Source organism: Ornithorhynchus anatinus, chromosome 14 (assembly GCF_004115215.2).
Source record: "Ornithorhynchus anatinus isolate Pmale09 chromosome 14, mOrnAna1.pri.v4, whole genome shotgun sequence".
NCBI lineage: Eukaryota > Metazoa > Chordata > Mammalia > Monotremata > Ornithorhynchidae > Ornithorhynchus > Ornithorhynchus anatinus.
In genome coordinates this window covers 16,431,882-16,450,442 of record NC_041741.1, presented here as the reverse complement: position 1 = coordinate 16,450,442, position 18,561 = coordinate 16,431,882, and the positions used below count along the sequence as shown (strand labels likewise).

The 18,561-nt window shown below is 41.4% G+C and overlaps 1 protein-coding gene across 9 annotated transcripts in view; it reads left to right on the top strand.

Moving 5' to 3' along the window:
* GRIP1 (glutamate receptor interacting protein 1) overlaps positions 1-18,561 on the top strand; it is a 295,062-nt gene that overhangs the window by 90,205 nt on the left and 186,296 nt on the right. For 7 of the 9 annotated variants that reach the window (XM_039914131.1, XM_029078770.2, XM_039914130.1 and 4 more), the window contains exon 1: positions 15,733-16,207. The exons of 1 other annotated variant lie outside the window; for it this stretch is intronic. In XM_039914131.1, coding sequence (XP_039770065.1) covers positions 16,066-16,207 — 142 coding nt within the window. In that variant the 5' untranslated portion in view covers positions 15,733-16,065. Of the gene's footprint in view, positions 1-15,731; positions 16,208-18,561 lie in introns of those variants that run through there. One more of the 9 variants, XM_039914128.1, reaches the window with a different exon arrangement.

The window sequence follows — 18,561 nt, the reverse complement described above, 5'->3', positions numbered from 1 at the left end:
TTCAATAAAGTAATATTTCATGACCTTTTCCAGTTCAATTGAAGCCACCTAGTGCTTTCCAAAGGATTTGGTTATTGTATGAATAAAGAAGCTGATTTCATTTTTTCATTATCTTAAGCACAATTGTTTAGCTTAGTGCACAGGCAACCTCTTAAACTTCAAGTAAAGAATAAAGGCTTTACTATCCAACTCACTTTAGGATTGTGACCTAGGGTGTTATTTGACCTTCAGAATTACCAAGATAACCCATCAGTGATATTTCTTCAGTATTTACTGTGCATGGAGCATGGTACTAATTGCTGGGGAGAATACAATACAACAGAGTTGGTGGACACATTCCCTGCCCTCAGCAAGCTTATAAAATCGTGACTCCTAAATTAAGGAAGCAGCAATTTCCCACTGAACAAAATGAATGGTGCTATTTTTCCATAGTGAGGTTTATTGAGAATAGGGACTGAGTTTAACTGTAAGGATCTGTATATATAAATGCTTTGGATGACTTTAGTTATAAGTGGATGGAACATTCAAGCACAGGCAGAAACAAATAAGTCAAGAAAGAGTCATTCTCATATTTGAAGGATAAACACTGTCTGGCAAGAAATGATCAAAAATGCATGGAAGAGCAGCTAATAGTGTTACACTGTCCTGGTGGGATTGACTTCAAGAAACATCTGTTGTTTCTTTAACTGCTAACTAATTCCTGTACTATTCCTAACCATCTCCCCCTGCCCCATACCGCCCCCCCCCCCCACCTTTTAATGGCATTTGTTAAGCGATTCCTATGTACCAGACACTGAACTAAGTGCTGGGGTATCAAACTAAGCAGTTTGAACACTGTCCCTCTCCCACACAGATTTGGATAGTAAAGCCTTTATTTTTTCCTTGAGGCTTAAATACTTTTTGAGTGTCAGAGGATGACTGTGCATTAAGCTAAACAATTGTGATTAAGAGAATGAAAAAACAAAATCCACTTCTTTATTTATTCATTAACCCAATCCTTTGGAAAGCACTAGGTGTCTTGAGTTGAACTGGAAAAGGTCATGAAATGTTACTTTATTGAAGCCACTGGAATTGAACACCTCTATTTTTTTCCCTTTTCAATTATTTCAAAGTTTCAAATACCAGAGTAAGCTATATCCCCTTTTTACAGATGAGCTAACTGAGGCAGAAGGCCCATGGCAGAGCCAGGATTAGAATCCAGGTCCTCTGACTCCCAGGCCTGGGCTTTTTCCATTAGGTCACGCTGCTGCTTCTGCTCACATCTCCCAAGTATGCCCATTCATATTCCTAACCCCTTCAATTCATATTCCCAAACCACTTCTAGTTTCTAGTTCATATCCTAACCCATTTTGTTCACACTCTTAAAACATTTCCTTTGTATTCCCAACCCATTCTGCTCACATTACTTAAACCATTTCATTCATATTTCTAACCCATTTCCTTTCCTCCTAACCAATTACTGTAGAATTTGTAACCCCATCTGTGCCTATTTCCTCCTGATTCCTGTAATATTCTTAACTCACCCCATTCATATTTGATGAATTCTTGGTGTATTCCTTCTTATTACTGATGTATTCCTAATTCTAGTGGATAAAGCTTGGACCTGGGAGTGAGAAGGACCTGGGTTCTAATGTCGACTCTGCCACAGTTCTGCCATGTGACCTTGGGCAGATCACTTCTCTGTGCCTCAATTACCTCATCTGTCAAAATGGGAAATAAGGCTGTGAGGCCCATGTAGGATAAGGGACTGAGTTCCAGCTAAAGAGCTTGTATCTATCCCAGCGCTTAGTCCATAAAAAAAATTCCATTACTATCTTGATTATTTTTTTCCAGTTTTTGCAATAAGGTTTACAATTTCCCTTGCTCTTTCTGGGCAGTTTAGAAAGTCTGGCTTCCTAGATGAAGACCCAAATGCCCTAGGTTCTAAACTTTTCAGCAATTGGGAATTTTTCAAATTTTTTTTCTTGGGGCAACTCTGCCTCCATTCTATTATGGAAATCATTAATGGTGCTATTAACATCAGCCTCATAGAAGAAAGAAAAGTTCGACCTCTCAGGTAAGCTGAAGAGCAGATTTATCTGCATTTACCTAGAAAGGACATGCACATTAGAAGAACCCAAACTAGATGCACTTTGGACCGGTCAGTCAATCAGTAAAATTTATCGAATGCTTGCTGTGTGCTGAGCACTGTGCTAAGTGAATGGTAGAATGCAGTGGAGTTGGTAGACCTGTTCCCTGCCCTCAAGTAGCTCATTATGTAATGGAGGAATTTGCAATCTGGTGTGTGAGTTTATCTGAAATGTTAGCAAAGCATCATTTATTTCAGGAACTCCTGCTGTTTTTGGGCTTTCTATTATTGTGTTTGGCACTTGCAAAATGAGCGGAATTGATTTGAAATTGCCCAAGCGTGGGAATCAAAAAGGAGCAGGGTTGTGTAGCTGGATATTTGCAACACAAAAAGCCTACACAAAGATGCAGCCTTTTCCCCTTTCTATGAGTGTTCTTTCCATGCAGTGTGTGTGTGTGTGTGTGAGAGAGAGAGAGAGAGAGAGAGAGAGAGAGGCAGGCAGGGGGGATTAAGTTCCCTGATTTTATAGCCCCATTAATAAGGAAACAATGGGTCTAGTTTTGGGTTGTTGTTGTTTTTTAAGAGCTGGGTTTAATCAGGTTGGACACCATCCATGTCTCACATGGGACTCCCAGTCAATCCCCATTTTACAGATGAGCTAACTGTGGTACGGAAAAGTTAAGTGACTTGCTCATGGTCACAGAGCAGATAAGTGGTAGAGCAGGGATTAGAATCCAGGTTCTTCTGACTCCAAGGCCCAGGCTCTATCCACTAGGCAGTGCTGCTTCTCTAGATAAGGGAGGCAACAGTGCTGCAGCTGAGATGGTTAATCAGTCAATCAGTGGCATTTATTGAGTGCTTACTATGTGCAGAGCACTGTACTAAGCACTTGGGAGAGTAAAATATGACAGAATGAGTGGACACGTTCCCTACCCATAATGAGCTTACAGTCTGGAGGGGGAGATGATCCAAGTCAACAGTTTCGAAAGCAGCAGGGCCTAGTGGTAAGATGACAAGCTTGGGAGTCAGAGGACGTGGGTTCTAATTCTGGTTCTTCACTTCTCTGTGCCTGTTACCTCATCTGTAAAATGGGGATTAAGACTGTGAGCCCCATGTGGGACAGGGACTGTGTCCAACCTTATTACCTTGTAATAATAATAATAATGATGGTATTTAAATGCTTATTATGTGCCAAGTACTGTTCTAAGCGCTAGGCACTGTTCTACAGAGTCTGTAACTGATCTACATGAACTGTATCCACCCCAGTGCTTTGTACAGTTTTTGGCACATAGTATGTACTTAAATAATTTATTATTATTATTATTGTTAGCATTATTATGATGCTTGCAGCTCTTGGAATATGGAAATCCCCTTTCTGTAAGTCATTATCCAGAACAAAGGGTGAAGAGTGGCTTTGGAAATTAGATTGTGTCTGAGTGGTTTATTTTATCTGTCCCCCAGGGTTTAGCCAAGTGCTCAGCATATAATACATGCTTAATAAACTCTCTTATCTAACAAATGATGGTGAGTTTTAAAGATTTTTACTCCAGCGTCAATATAAATAATTTATGGAAATGTCCATAATGCTGTGGGACTTAGGGTGAGATGAATATGAAATGCCCAAAGGGTACCGAGACAAGTGCGTAGGCAACACAGAAGGAAATGGGAATCGGGGGAAAAAGAGGGCTTAGTCGGGGAAGGCCTCTTGGAGGTGATGTTACCTTAATAAGGTTCTGTAGGTGGAGAAAGTGGTGGTCTGGAGTATTTGGAGGGTGAGGAGAGAGTTTCAGGCCAGAAGGAGGATGTGGGAAAGGGATCGGCGGTGAAATAAGATGAGGTTGGGGCCCAGTGAGCAACTTGGTGCTAGAGGAGCAAAGTGTGTGGGCTGGGCTGGAGTAGATCGCTGAGTTAACCGACTCTGTTGTATTGTACTCTCCCAAGTGCTTAGTATAGTGCTGTGCACATAGTAAGCCCTCAATAAATACCATTGATTGATCGATAGGAGGTAGCAAGTTGATTGAGTTCCTTAAAACTGGTGGTTAGGAGTTTCTGCTTGATGCAAAGGTGAATGGGCAACCACCAGACGTTCTTGAGAAGTGGGGTGATAGGGACCGAATGTTTTTTGAGAAAAATGATCCCGGCAGAGAATGAAGTATGATTGGAGTGGGGAGAGACAGTAGGCCGATGCAGTAGTCAGGGTGAGATAGGATGATATTGTTGTATTTTACTCTCCCAAGCGCATAGTGCTCTGCACAAAGGAAGCACTCAATAAATACCCTTGAATGAATGAGGGTTACAGTCATTCTGGTGGTCTCGTGTAGTCACTGTTCAGTATTCAGTGCAGTCAGTCAATTGGTGTATTCAATTGTATTTATTGAGTGCTTTCTGTGTGTGAATCACTGTATTAAGCCCTAGAGAGAGTACAACCCAATCCTACACAGACACAATGGGCCTGATAATTCTGTTGTATTGTACTCTCCCAAGCGCTTAACACAGTGCTGTACACCTAGTAAGCGCTCAGTAAATAAAATTGATTGCTTGATAGACACATTCCCTGCCCACAAGGAGTTTACGGTCTAGAGGGGGAGGCAGACATTAGTATAAATAAATTACAGATATGCACATAAGTGCTGTGGAGCTGTCATTTGATTCATTGATTCGCCCTCCCCTTGCTTTTACCAAGCTTTGAACCCAGAAGCCCTCCGCTCACCAGAAGGTCTGTTCAATGTTAATTGATTATAATCTTTGTAAATTAGCCTATTTATTATGACCACAGTTAATCCCTTTACTGAGAAATAAATATCCTTTTGGTCAGCCGGGTGTGAAGATGTAGAAACGATTAAATCGTGTCCTCCAGCAGGCAACCTGGAAACACATCCTCAGACTGCACCTTGACCTTTGTGCCAGGAAATTGGGTTTTGCTTCCATATTTGTGTTGTGGCTAACTGGGAACTGTTCATTTCAAAACAGTGGTAATTTATTAAGCATTGGACCCAAGTCCACAAAAGTAAATATACTTTGAAAGGGAGCGATTAATTTTCTACTAGGGAGTCCCAAGCCACATCATGTTTTGGGGATTCATTTTGAATATTTTTTTACTATTCAAGAATCAACTAATGAGAAGCAGCATGGCCTAGTGGAAAGAACATGGGCCCGGAAGTCAGAAGACCTGAGTCCTAATCCTGGCCCCGTCACTTGTCTGCTGTGTAACCTTGGGCAGGTCACTTAATTTCTCTGGGCCTCAGTCACCTCATCTGTCAAATGGGGATTGCAATTATAAACCCTGTGTGCGACGTGGACTGTGTTCAACCTGATTAACTTTTATCTACCCCAGTGCTTAGCACAGTGCCTGGCACATAATAAGTGGTTAACAAATACCAGTTTAAAAAAAACAAACAACTTTTAAATGAAAATATGCTGATTAATTGAATTTAGGAACCACCTAAAAATGCCACCATTAATGAAGATATGCAGAACACGCTTGTGAGGAAATGATTAAATGCCAGATGATGGCAAATTAATCTTCCAATTATCAATATTTGCCTAGGTGGCTTTTACAATTAAAAAGAGTTACAAGGATTTTTTTAATGTAAATCATTTTTAAGAATACATTTTCAGTGGTACTCTTATTTTTTTGCCAACTCTGCAAATAAATCTATTAGCTATAAACTATTAAAATGAATTTGATATATGTCTTGTATATTAAATATCTACCCCTCTAGACTGCAAGCAATTATGGGCAATTGATCAATCAATGAGTTACATTTATGGAGCATTTATTATGTGCAGAACACTGTACTAAGTGCTCGGGAGTGTACAACACAACAGAATTAGCAGACACGCTCCCTGCCCATAATGACCTTGCAGTCAGTTTGGGAGATAGACATCTGTATAAGCTGCATAACATCAGATTAGTTTTAATATTTCATATCTAATAGATTTATTTGCAAAGTTGACGAAAATAAGAGTGCCATTGAAAATGTACTCTCAGAAATGATTTGCATAAAAAATCCTCGTAGTTGTTTTTAGACATAATAACCACCTAGGCAAATATTGATAAAAAGATGAATTTGCCATCATCTGGCATTTAATCATTATTTTCCTTTCAACCGTGTTCTGCATACCTTCATTAATGGTGGCATTTTTCTTCCTAGAGGACTGCTTTCCTAGGGGGTCTGCTGAAATTACTGCAGATTATGTAGGAAAAATAGTTTTCATTAAGAAAAGAACAACAAAAAAGTAGCCCTGGGAAATTTAACACAGGATTCCTCAGAATCTCTTATTTTCCAACCTGATTCACTAATTTGACCCATTCCCTTTGCTAATTGCTTGTGTGGTTTGTTAAATAAGGCGTACCTAGCCACAATCTTGAATATCAATAAACAGGGCCACCTTTTGCCGGCCTGCAAAATTCTCTAACTGGCAGGCCAAAGCAGTTCACCCATGTGTGAAGCATTTCAAGGTCAACCACTATGGACTGCAAGATTCCTAGCTAAAAAGACAGAGGATGGGCTGTGTTTATAGTTTGATAATGTTTGCTTACTGAGCGTGAAATGAAATTTAACTGTGGCATGTCTGTATTTGTAAATTTATTATGGCTGTTTAGCTTTCTTGCGAAATGAAATGTCAGCCAGTCATTCCTATCATCCCAAATGTGCCCGGTTGTGATGGGCCCAGATAACACAGCTTTTTCACACTACCAGGTTCCAAATGTTTTCTCAGTTTGCCTCTCCATGTAAAACGCATTATTAATGTATTAAGTAAACAGCTGAATGTGGCAGAAGCCTTTCAAAAATGAAATGACAGCATCCTTGACGACTTGCAAAGCTGAAATGCAAAGGACTCCATCTAAGTAGTATCTCAGTTAACTGAAGCACGGAGTAAAAGAGCTTGTGTTTTCTCCTCAAGACCGTACAATAAATATCTGGGAGAAGTATCAGCATGGTCTAGTGGAAAGAGTGTAGTCCTGGGAGTCAAAGGACCTGGGTTCTGATGGTACTTGAAAAGCACTTACTCTATAGCAGGCACTCTATTAAGCACTGATTCCAAGATAATGAGATTGGACAAAGTCCATGGCCCATATGGGGCCCACGTCTTAATCCCCATTTTCTGGATGAGATCACTGAGGCACAAAGAAATGAAATGACTTGCCCCAGGTCACACAGCAGGCAAGTGGTGGAGCTGGGATTAGAACCCGCAACCTCTGACTTCCAAGCCTGTACTTTTTCCCCTGGGCTGTGCTGCCTGCCGCCTTCTCACCTCGCCAAAGTTTTTGGGTGAATGTTTTCTCCTTCTAAGATTTTATTTAGGCTTGGGAAGGATGAGGAGAGGCTTGGTTTCAGAAAAAAAAATTGATTTAGATTTAAATTCATTAATTTCAACGCATTTCCATGACTCGGTTAATCAATCATTCGTTCAGTCCTATTTATTGAGCACTTATCATATGCAGACCACTATATTGAGTGCTAAGAAAAGTGCAATACAGTAATAATAATTATGGTATTTGTTAAGCACTTACTGTGGGCCAGGCCCTGTACTAAGCGCTGAGGTAAATACAAGCAAATCGGGTTGGACACAGTCCCTGTTTCTTGTGGGGTTCACAGTCTCAATCAAGTTGTAGACAGTTAAATGAAAGTATCCTTTAAACTGCATAATCCCGGAGAGTGCGTAGGCCCTCTCTAGGGTGTTATAAACTCTCTCCTGGCTGGAGGAATAGATTTTCCTTTGTGTGGATCACGTCTTTACCCTCCTAAGCAGTGTTACTTACATTAACATTGCACATTTTTATTTTTCTCCTATCCCATCTGTGCTGTGTTTCATTTCCCCATTATCACTTTTTCCTATTCTTCCATCAGCCTCCTCAGCCAGGTTTTTATTTTATTATTATAAAATAGTTCTGCATTTTTACTCTTCACAAGGTCATATTCACGATTTTTGTTTTTATCTGCATACTGAGTTCCCCTAGAGCACTTCATCTAGCCTTACATGGTTAGTTAACATTCCCACCTGAATCTCTCTTATCTCTTTTCCCCAGTCCAGCTCAAAAATCTTTGACACTACATATTCTAAAATCAAATAGATTTCATTCTCCTCACACTCTCCTGGGACTGGCTTTATCTTGCTTATTCCCAAATTTTATGTTCTCTTTGACCCTCAATTTCTTTTGCAAGTGCTTACTTTATAATTCCTCATTCTTTTGTCTTCTTCGGTATATCCTTCCCATCTAAATTTGTGTTAGTCATTTTTCATGCTTTTCATCTATAAATTTTTCTCTGCATTCTAAATTCCATTTTTGCTGGCCATATTTATTGAACAGGTAGAGTGTAGAACATTGTACTAGGCACTTGGGAGAGTACAGTGCAAATAAAAGACACACACTCTTCTCTTGGGGAGCTTACAATCTAATGACGAAGGTAGGCAGGTTTAGATTATATGATGATAATAATAACTGTGGTATTTAAGTGCTTACTGTCTAAAAGCACTATACTAGCTCTCCCCTTCTAGATCGTGAGCTCATTTTGGTCAGGGAATGTTTCTGTTGTACTCTCTCAAGCACTTAGTACAATGCTCTGCACACAGTAAGCACTCAATAAATGTGGTTGAATGAATGAACAAATGAGTGCTGGGGTAGATCCAAGTTTATCACGCCCCATATGGGACTCAGAGTCTACTAAGTAGGAGGGAGAGCAGGTATTGAATCCCCATTTTTTCAGATGAGGGAACCGAGGCCCAGAGAATTTAAGTGACTTGCCTGAGGTCACATAGCAAGTGTCTGGCAGAGTCAGGATTTATAGGTATAGAGTATGCAGGAGGGAAAATAGAGACGCAACCGGTAGGAGATGGAGTATGGAAAGAAGAATGAAAAGTAGAGATTTTGAATTATTGCATACGCAAGGGCTGAGGATAACTGGAAATAAAGTAGAGATTATAAATTACTGTGCATGTAAGGGCTAAGGATAGCAGGGAATAGCCATGAACAAGCTTGTTCTGCAGTTATTTGGTAGCTGACCAGATTTGGTTCATCTAGAAGTACAGAGGAACTCAAGATTTGTTCTATCAACCTCCTCCTACCTATTGGCACTTTGCAAATCCCTATCATTTTCCTTTTTCTGCCTCTTCCACTTTTGTTCCCCAAATTTCCTGTCCTCCTAAATGCCAATTCTCAAATTTAGACCTCCTTAACAATCCTCCTACGTGGACCTTTTAACTGTGTGAACAATCTCCCAAATAGCTATGTCTTCCGGTCCCCTTGAATAATGACGATAATATTAATGTCTGCTCTAGAGTGTAAGCTCGTTGTGGGCAGGGAATGTGCCTGCTTATTGTTGTATTGTACTCTCCCAAGCACTTGGTACAATGCTCTGCACACAGTAAGCACTCAATAAATAGGATTGAACAAATGAATAATAATAACACCATAATGATAATAATAATTGTGGTATTTGTTAAGCACTTACTATGTGTAAGGCACTGTTCTAAGCTCTGTGGTGGATACATGCAAATCAGATTGGACACAGTTGCTGTCCCACATGGAGCTCACAGTCTTAATCCCCACTTTTAGACTGTGAGCCATTGATAAGTAGGGATTGTCCCTATTTGTTGCCGAATTGTACTTTCCAAGTGCTTAGTACAGTGCTCTGCACACAGTAAGTGCTCACTAATACAACTGAATGAATGAATTTTACAGGTGGGATAACTGAGGCCCAGGGAAGTGAAGTGACTTGCCCAATGTCACACAACAGATGTGGCAGAGCCGGGATTAGAACCCAGGTCCTTCTGACTATGCTTTATCCAGTAGGCCACACTGCTTCTCACAGTCCCAATAATGACTGTGGTATTTAAATGCCTAGTATGTACCAAGCACTGAACTTAGCCCTTTAACAGAGAGAGGATAAGCAGATTAGAAACATTCACTGTTCCACACAAGGTTCACAGTCTAAGGGAAAAGGGGGATTTTATCCCAGTTTTACAAAGGGGGAAGCTGAAGTAAAGAAGTTAAGCGACTTACCCAGGGCCACACAGCAAGCAAGCAATGGAGCCACAGTTAGAACTCAGGTCTTCTGACTCCCAGTCCTGTGCTCTTTCTACTAGTCCACTCCGTTTCCCTTTTCTTTATTCATTCGTTCTATTTATTGAATGCTTGCTGTGTGCGGAGCACTGTACTAAGCAGTTGGGAGAGTACAATAAAACAATAGACACGTCCCCTCCCCCCCCCCCCGTTTACAGTCTTGAGGGGAGAGCTAGTAAAATAATAATAATGATATTTGTCAAGCACTTACTATGTGCCGAGCACTGTTCTAAGCACTGGGGTAATCAGGTTGTCCCACGTGGGGATCTCAGTCATAATCCCCATTTTACAGATGAGGTAGCTGAGGCATAGGGAAGTAAAGTGACTTGCCCAAAGTCACAAAGCTGACAAGTGGCGGAGCTGGGATTAGAACCCACGACCTCTTTCCACTAAGCTACGCTGCTTCTCGTGCAATGCAGTATGTAACCAACATATCTGTGTCAGTGGTATTACCATCGTTTTCTCTCTGCCCCTTTCAGCGTAGGCTTTAGCTAAGGACTTATCGAGCAAGTCAGAGAACTGCTTCTCTTAACTACATATCTCTCGCTCTCCATCTTCCTAATGAATGTGTCTTGCTTCTGAATACCCCACTGCTCTTTGTACGCTTTGGCTTTCATTACTCCAGCAAAATAGAACACCTTTTCTCCTCTTGTGTTGTCTTCTCTTTTATTGACACCTCTCTTGCAAATGTTATTGCCTTACCAGTAGTTGAGGTTGTGCAGATCTTCACTTGGTACTTTAATGATAAAAATAATAATAATAGTGGTACTTAAGTGCTCCCTGCCAAGGACTGTTCTAAGCACTGGGGTAGGTACAAGTTAATCGGGTTGGACGCAGTCCCTGTCCCACATGGGGCTCCCAGTCTCGGTCCCCATTTTATAGATGAGGTAACTGAGGCCCAGAGAAGTGAAGTGACTTGCCCATGGTTGCACAGCAGACACCTGGCGGATCCGGGATTAGAACCCAGATCTTCTTACTCTCAGGCCCAGGCTCTTTCCACTAGGCTATGCTGCTTCTGTGAGCCACAGCGAGTATCGAGCGGCAGGGACGGTTACCAACAGCGAGATGGAGGAAACGTCGTCACAGAGCATTTTCACCTCAACATAGCGTTCGACGTGAAACTCGACTCCCATTAAGGATATGTATCGAGGGCCTTGTTTGTGAAGAGCACTGTGTGAAGCATTTAGGGAACATACTAAAGCAGATTTAAAGAGGCAATCTCTGAATTGAAGGAGTTTATACTGTAACAGGGAAGCCAGCAGGATAGCCAAACAGCTGCTTTATGTTAACCCACAGGAAGGCGGAGCAAACGTTTTAATTACATAGTAAAACACACTTTTCAGCAGTAGACAGGTGGAAAAAAAACAGGAGCAGATAAAACAGTGTGGCTTTGGGATTTTAGAAATTCCCAGGGACCATTTGTAAAACAGTGGCAGGCACTGCAGTGACAAATGGAAGACTGTAGAAGGAATTATGTAGCCAATTTTACCATAACACAGGAATTGTGTTTCTGAAGAACCTTTATTTAAAAAACAAAAAAAACACAAAACCTGATATGTAAGTACTTACTATGTTCCAGGCACTGTTGTAAGCGCTGGGGTAGATACAAGTTAATCAATTTGGACACATTCCTTGTCCCACATGGGGCTCAAAGTCTTAATCCACCAATTGCCTGTTGTGTTACTTACTTGGGCAAGTCACTTAACTTCTCTGGATCTTAGTTTCCTCATCTGTAAAAATGTGAATAAGACTAGGAGCCCCATGTGTGTCAGGGACTGTGTCCAAATTGATTAACTTGTATCTACCCCAGTACTTAAAACGGTGCCTGGAACATAGAAAGTGCTTAAGAAATACCATATAAAAAAAGTCCCCATTGTACAGAAGAGGTAACTGAGACCCAGAGAAGTGAAGTAACTTGCCCAAGGTCACCCAGCAGACAAGTGGCAGAGCTGGGATTAGAACCTTCTGACTCCAAGGCCCATGCTCTATCCACTACCCTGTGCTGCTTTACCGCCTTGAATTTTGTTGCTCTACGTACTGTATGATGCCCCTCATATGCACAGAACTGTTTCTTCTATCATCACATTTTGCGGTATCCAGATAGGCATGCATTATTGGAAAAGCGTTCCTTAATTCCACAATAGTGTTCTATCCCAAATGCCTAATGGCGGGACTGAGTGAATTTACATACTCCAATGTTTTTAGGGGGGTTTTGGTGTTTTTTATGGTATTTTTTAAGCATTTACCTTGTACTAGGAACTGTACAAGAACTGTGTCCAACCAGATTTGCTTGTATCCACCCCAGTACTTAGTACATTGCGTAGCAAATAGTAAGTGCTTAAATACCACAATTATGATGATGATGATGATGATTATACTAAGCACTGGGGTAGGTAATAAGCTCAGAGTCTTAATTCCCATTTTACAGTTAAGGGAATTGAGGCCCAGAGAAGGGAAGTGACTTGCTCAAAGTCACAGAGCAGACAAGTGGCGGAGCCAGGGTTAGAACTCGGGTCCTGCAGACTTCCAGGCCTATGCTCTATCCATTAGGCCATGCTGCTTCTCTATGTGAAATATAAGCCCACAGAACTCATGCACATATAATGTAATTTATTCATTTACGTTAATATCTGTCTCTCCCGCTAAACTCTAAGCTCCTTGTGGGCAGGGAACACATCTGTTGTATTGTACTCTTCTAAGTGCGTAGTACAGTGCTCTGCCCACGCAGTACGTGCTCAGTAAATATCATTGACTGATTGATTAGATCTTTTCAGTCATATCCTTTGCACTTGGTTAGCATCTCACTGTCACACCCCTCAGGATTCATTTAATTGCACTTACTGAGCGCTTACTGTGTGCAGAACACTGGGCTAAGTGCTTAGTCCAGTGCTCTGCACAAAGTAAGCACTCAATAAATACGATTGAATGAACAAAGCGTTTGGGAGAGTACCACAATAAATAGACAGATTCCCTGCCCACAAGGAGAATAATTGGCGTTAACTCTCTCTCTCTCTCTTCCGCTCTCTCCTTTATATAAGTGTGTGTGTGAGTTAAACACCTTGACAGTGTTTTGATTTGATAGTGGATGCTTAGTTAATGTATGATAATGATTCCACCTCCATGATTCAGCTTGGCTCTTACTGGGCATGGAAATCCCCTTTCTTTTGGCTAAATTTAAAATTTTACCCCATGATTACCACTGAATACTCATCCTGGGTTTTGAAATTATTTTGTGTTTACTCCTGTCTTTTATTTACAGAGTAGAATAATCTCTTCTGTCTTTCATTTCACCTTGTAGTTAATATTCATATCTACAGATATGAACGAAAAGGAGTTTACTAAAGTAATTATTTAAATTGTGTGCTATTATACCAGTAAGCATGGCAAATATTTGCAGACAGTAGTATCCACCTTTTTAACGAAAGCACAGGCGCCAGTATTTTGTTATTCTTGATTCAGCCAAATGAAGAAATCAGAAATGAAAAGTTTCAGAACAAATGATTGCTTACACAAAACTTTAATTGCATCTTTTTGCCATGCTTTAAGGATCGTCTCATTTTCCAGCCTCGTTGCTGAGGCACAAACGAGGAAGTCTCCCAGAAAAGTGAAGTGTTTGGAAGTATTAAAGGGACCTGTAGGTTTTTCAGTTTCCTGTGGATGGAGTGAGACAGCACATAATTGAATAGTTCCACCTCTGACTGCGAGGGGTCCACTGTGTTGTCCACTTCGAAGTCAAGGTGGAACAAAAATCACTAAGGGGAACACAATGACTTAAAAAAAAGTGGTCCCATCCAGGATCAGGTATAAGTTTGGTCTGATGATCGGAGTAATGCTATTTGTTAAATGCTTACTATGTGTCAAGCACTGTTCTAAACACTGGGGTAGATACAAGCTAATTGGGTTGGTCACAGTCCCTGTCCCACATAGGACTCACAGTCTTATTCCCCATTTTACGGATGAGGGAACTGAGGTCCAGAGAAGTGAAACGACTTGCCCATTGTCACCCAGAAGACAGGTGGTAGAGCTGGGATTAAAACCCAGGTCTTTCTTACTCAGGCCCAGACTCTAGCCACTAGACCATGCTGCTTCCCTATTGTGTGCCAAGCACTGTATTAAACATTGGTATAGTCACAAGACAAGCAGGAATCACTCCCTGACCGACCTGGGACTCATAGTCTTAGTAGGAAGGAGACCAGGTGTTGAATCCCCATTTTATCGATGGAGAATTGGAGGCACAGAGATGTTAAGTGATTTGCCCAAGGCAGGAAAATGGCAGAGCCGGCATTAGAACCCAGATCCTCTGGCTCCCAGGCCTGGGCTTTAATAATAAAATTGATAATGGTAATAACATTGCTAATGAGACTACTAATAATAGTGGTATTAAGCACTTACTTGTGCCAGGCACTGTACTAAGTGCTGGGGTGTATATAAGCAAATCAGGTTGGACAGAGTGCCTGTTTCACATGGAGCTCATGATCTTAACCCCCATTTTACAGATGAGGTAACTAAGGAACAGAGAAATGAAGTGACTTGCCCAGGGTCACCCAGCAGACAAGTGGTAGAGCCAGGATTAGAACCTAGGTCCTTCTGACTCCCAGGCCTGTGCTAGGCTATGCTGCTTCCTTTTTATTAAGAACCAATTGGGGGAATTCTCATCCTTGAGTTTCCTAAGCTCTTTGTGAGTTTGACATGATGAATTTCATTCCAGAATTTTCCCTGGAGGTTTCCTGATAGGGAGGGAGGGAGAGACAGCAAACCATTCACACCGGATTGAGAAAAGCTCTACTAATTGCACACCTCTGCTGAATTTGAGCAAACCTTGCTGTTACGTTTGAAATTACAGTCATATGTCAAAGACTGCTGGCAAGCGCAGAGTGAAAGGAAGCTCAAGAGGTGAGCTCCATCTAAAAACGCATTCCTCATCCTCCAGGAAAAATTCCGGTCTCCTCGCTGGGTGGCTGTGGCTTGGTTTTTAAAGTTTCACAAGTCAGCCGGGATTGGCCGCCGAGTCCTTTTTTCTAGTGTCCGTCCTTCAAAGCCGGAGCGCTCTTTATTCGCTCGCTGTCGCAGCCTACGGAGGGCCTTTCAGAGAAGCGCATTTTCATATTGGAGCCAATAACAATTGGAATCCATCAATACCCAGTGGGTAAACGTGGCGTTTTTAAGCAGCTGCTCAGCCTTGTTCCTGCTGCTCCAATTAACACAAGCGGCCACACTGGTCCCTGCAAAGCTGGCATGGGAGATGGATGAAACCATGCTGCCACTCATTAATATAATATGTGGAAGAGCATAGAGAGGGCATCGGCGTTGGCCTCTCTCTGAACAAAGGGAAACCTAATGGTGGCTTAAACATATGTCGGCGGAGAGTGGGTGCAGGGAAAGGGTGATTAGCCAGCAGGGAAAAGCCCGGGTTCTGTTGTCAGATGTGGTTCAGCCTATCGAATAACGTGTATCCCCGCCCCCTCCTTCCCCTCTCCCCCCATTCCCTCCGTACATCCCTCTCCATCGCCCCTGCTCCTCTTCAAACGATGGAGAAATCGGAGAGTGAAATCCTAGTGCCGGGATTCCTCTTGCCGCTAGCCAAAGCTCTTGAACTTTGTTCCGTTCCACTTAGAGCATCTCAAGATGGAATTCTCTGCTTCCCCTCTTCCCCCCTTTGGCTTTTCGAGATAATCTCTTTATCTTTTATCGGAAAACCTTTCCGTCTGGGGTTGTGAAGGAGAGATGTTTTTAAGAGAAAAGGGTAGCGCCTTTGCAAAACTGAAATGATCACCCCTTTTTAGGGCATCACCAAGGCGATTGAAAGAGTTCTGCTTCCCAGCTTTTTTTTTTTCTTCTTATTGTCCCTTCCTGCTTAAGCAGTTCTTTGTGAAGCTTAGCTGTTGGTTTAGGCTGGCAAAAAGGGGAAGCAGGCTGGCAGTGGAGGTGAATGAGAGAAATGGAGCGCTTCTTGGGTTTTGTCAAGCAAATCAGGAGATCTAGGAGGAGAAAAGGAAAAAAGTACCTGCCAGAAGAGGATTACCAAGAGGGCTACGAGGATGTCTATTATTATGCTTCTGAACATTTTCGAAGTAAGCACAGTCTTTCTTCTCTCCTGTCCTTGTGTGTACTACGCTTTGAGTGGTGCTTTTATCTTAAACGTAGAAGGTGGTTGGGAGATCTTTCAGCTCTTTTTGAGTTTTAAAGTATTGGATAAGTAGACCTGGCTATGAGGTTGAAGACTAGCTACAAAAAAACCCAGAGGTTTTGTTTGTATGGTGGGGTCGATTAGCATGTTTCAGGTGCAGTTGCTGGGTTATGCTCCATCTGTAATGAGCCTTTTGTTAGAGCTCCCTGAGATTAATCAGGGAGTCCTTCGATATTTTTCTTCCCACCTCCATAATGGTTTTTCCATTTCAGAAAAATAAAAGCTGGGTTTGGGGGAAATAATAGGACAGGCACAAGTTGAAGTTGCCTTTTAATGTTAGCACTCTTGCTGGCTAGTCAGTTATTTGTGGTTGATTTGACGTGTTCTTCCTTGAAGCAGGCAGTAACTCAAGTGTCTTTTTGAGATCACATTCATCATTTCGGCTTTTGAAATTAGGGAGCCGTAGCAAAAAACAATAACAACAACGTGCAGGCATGAAGATGTCTGCTCTTGGCCTTAAAGTAAGAGTGATTTAAAATGATTCCTAAACCTGTCAGGGCTTTGATTTCATGGTACACCTTTGATGTATCCTGGTGGATTAAAAATACCCAGAAATTCCCAAGAAACAATGAGGAGGGGACTAGCAGAACAGTATCTCTGAGCTAGGGATGATGAGAGTTATTTATATATAATTTTTGGACAATATGGACCAGATTTTTTTGTCCTTTGTGAATAAAGAGATTTTCAGGGATTTGTTTTCCATCCTACTTTTTTGGTGCATAGGAGTAACAGCAGTTTTAAACACACGCCAATTGAAATGATGACAGGGTGAGCCTTGAATAATTTAGTCTCCTGTTTTTTGTTGAACTGGATTTGTTTTTAGAAGGCTGAAGTTCTAGCTGTGATTCAGAAAAATCGTAATGTGAATTGTTCCAATTTTTGATTACCCATCCATGGTATTGATTTATACAGACCCTAACCATTCAAGCTAGTTTGTCCAAAGTGGATCTAAGGTTTACCAGCTGTTTCTGTTTGTATATTGAATATGTTTCTATCCTTGAAGGTTTTTCCTTCTGTGAGATTTACCATAAGAACAATAATAGTAATTGGGGTATTTGTTAATCGTTTAGACCGTAGATTCTAGACTGTATGCTTGCTGTAGACAGGGAATGTGTCTGTTATATTGTATTCTCCAAAGCACTTAGTACAGTGCTGTTCACACAGCAAGCACTGAATAAATGCATTTGATTGATTGGATATTTGTAAAGTGTTTACTCTTTGCTAAACAGTAGGTAGATAAAGTCCTTGAGGGTAGGCTTATGTCTACCTATCCCTCTGCACTGTAGTTTAGTCAGAGTTTAGTACAGTGTTCTGCATACAGTACACATTCAATAAATATTATTGATTCAATCAATCAATTGAATTTATTGAGCACTTACTGTTTGCAGAGCACTGTACTAAGTTCTTGGGAGAGTACAATATAACAGAGTTAATCAAAAGGTATAAGTTAATCAGGTTGGACACCATCCCTGCTCCACTTGGAGCTCACAGCCTTAAGTAGAAGAAGAACAGGCATTGAAGTTGAAGGACCTGAGAAGCAGAGAAGTTAAGTGGCTTCCCCAAGGTCACCCAGCAAAAAGGTGACAGAGCCTGGATTAGGATCCAAGTCCTCTGACTACCAGGGCCGTGCTCTGTCCGCTAGGCCACACTGCTTCTCGTATCACAAGGTTCGTCGATTCTGATAACAGACCATCGGTTTACAAAATAAAGTGCAGTGAGAGATTCGGTCATCAACACAACCGCAATGACAACTTTCATTTTTGGGAAACTGGAAGATTGAAGAAAAGCCGGGAAATATCGAGACTTGATTCAGTCCCACAAAATTGATTCCCTCCTTATAGCATTTGAGAGTCAGTTCTCTCAGGTTCAAATGGTGTGAATTGGTTACTTTTCAGATGTGTGGGATTTCTGTGGAGCCATCCAAGTAATCAATCCATAAGTAATATTTATTGAGCACTTACTGTGTGCAGTACTAACTGTGAACACTGTGCAGACACTCTCACTGCCCACAATGAGCTTACAGTCTAAAGGAAAACTCTAAGCTACAAATGTGGAAAAATAAGACAACTAAAACTTATTAGGCCTATTCTAGTTTTGCTTTGATCTATCAGGGCTTATCATGGCTCCAGTCAAACAACCACCTGCCTTACAATATTCAGTTCTAAAAAGTTACAAGCATATTGAGCTTGGAATTCAAAACAGTATTTTAAATATTTTTAGGTATAAAAGTCTCGCTCT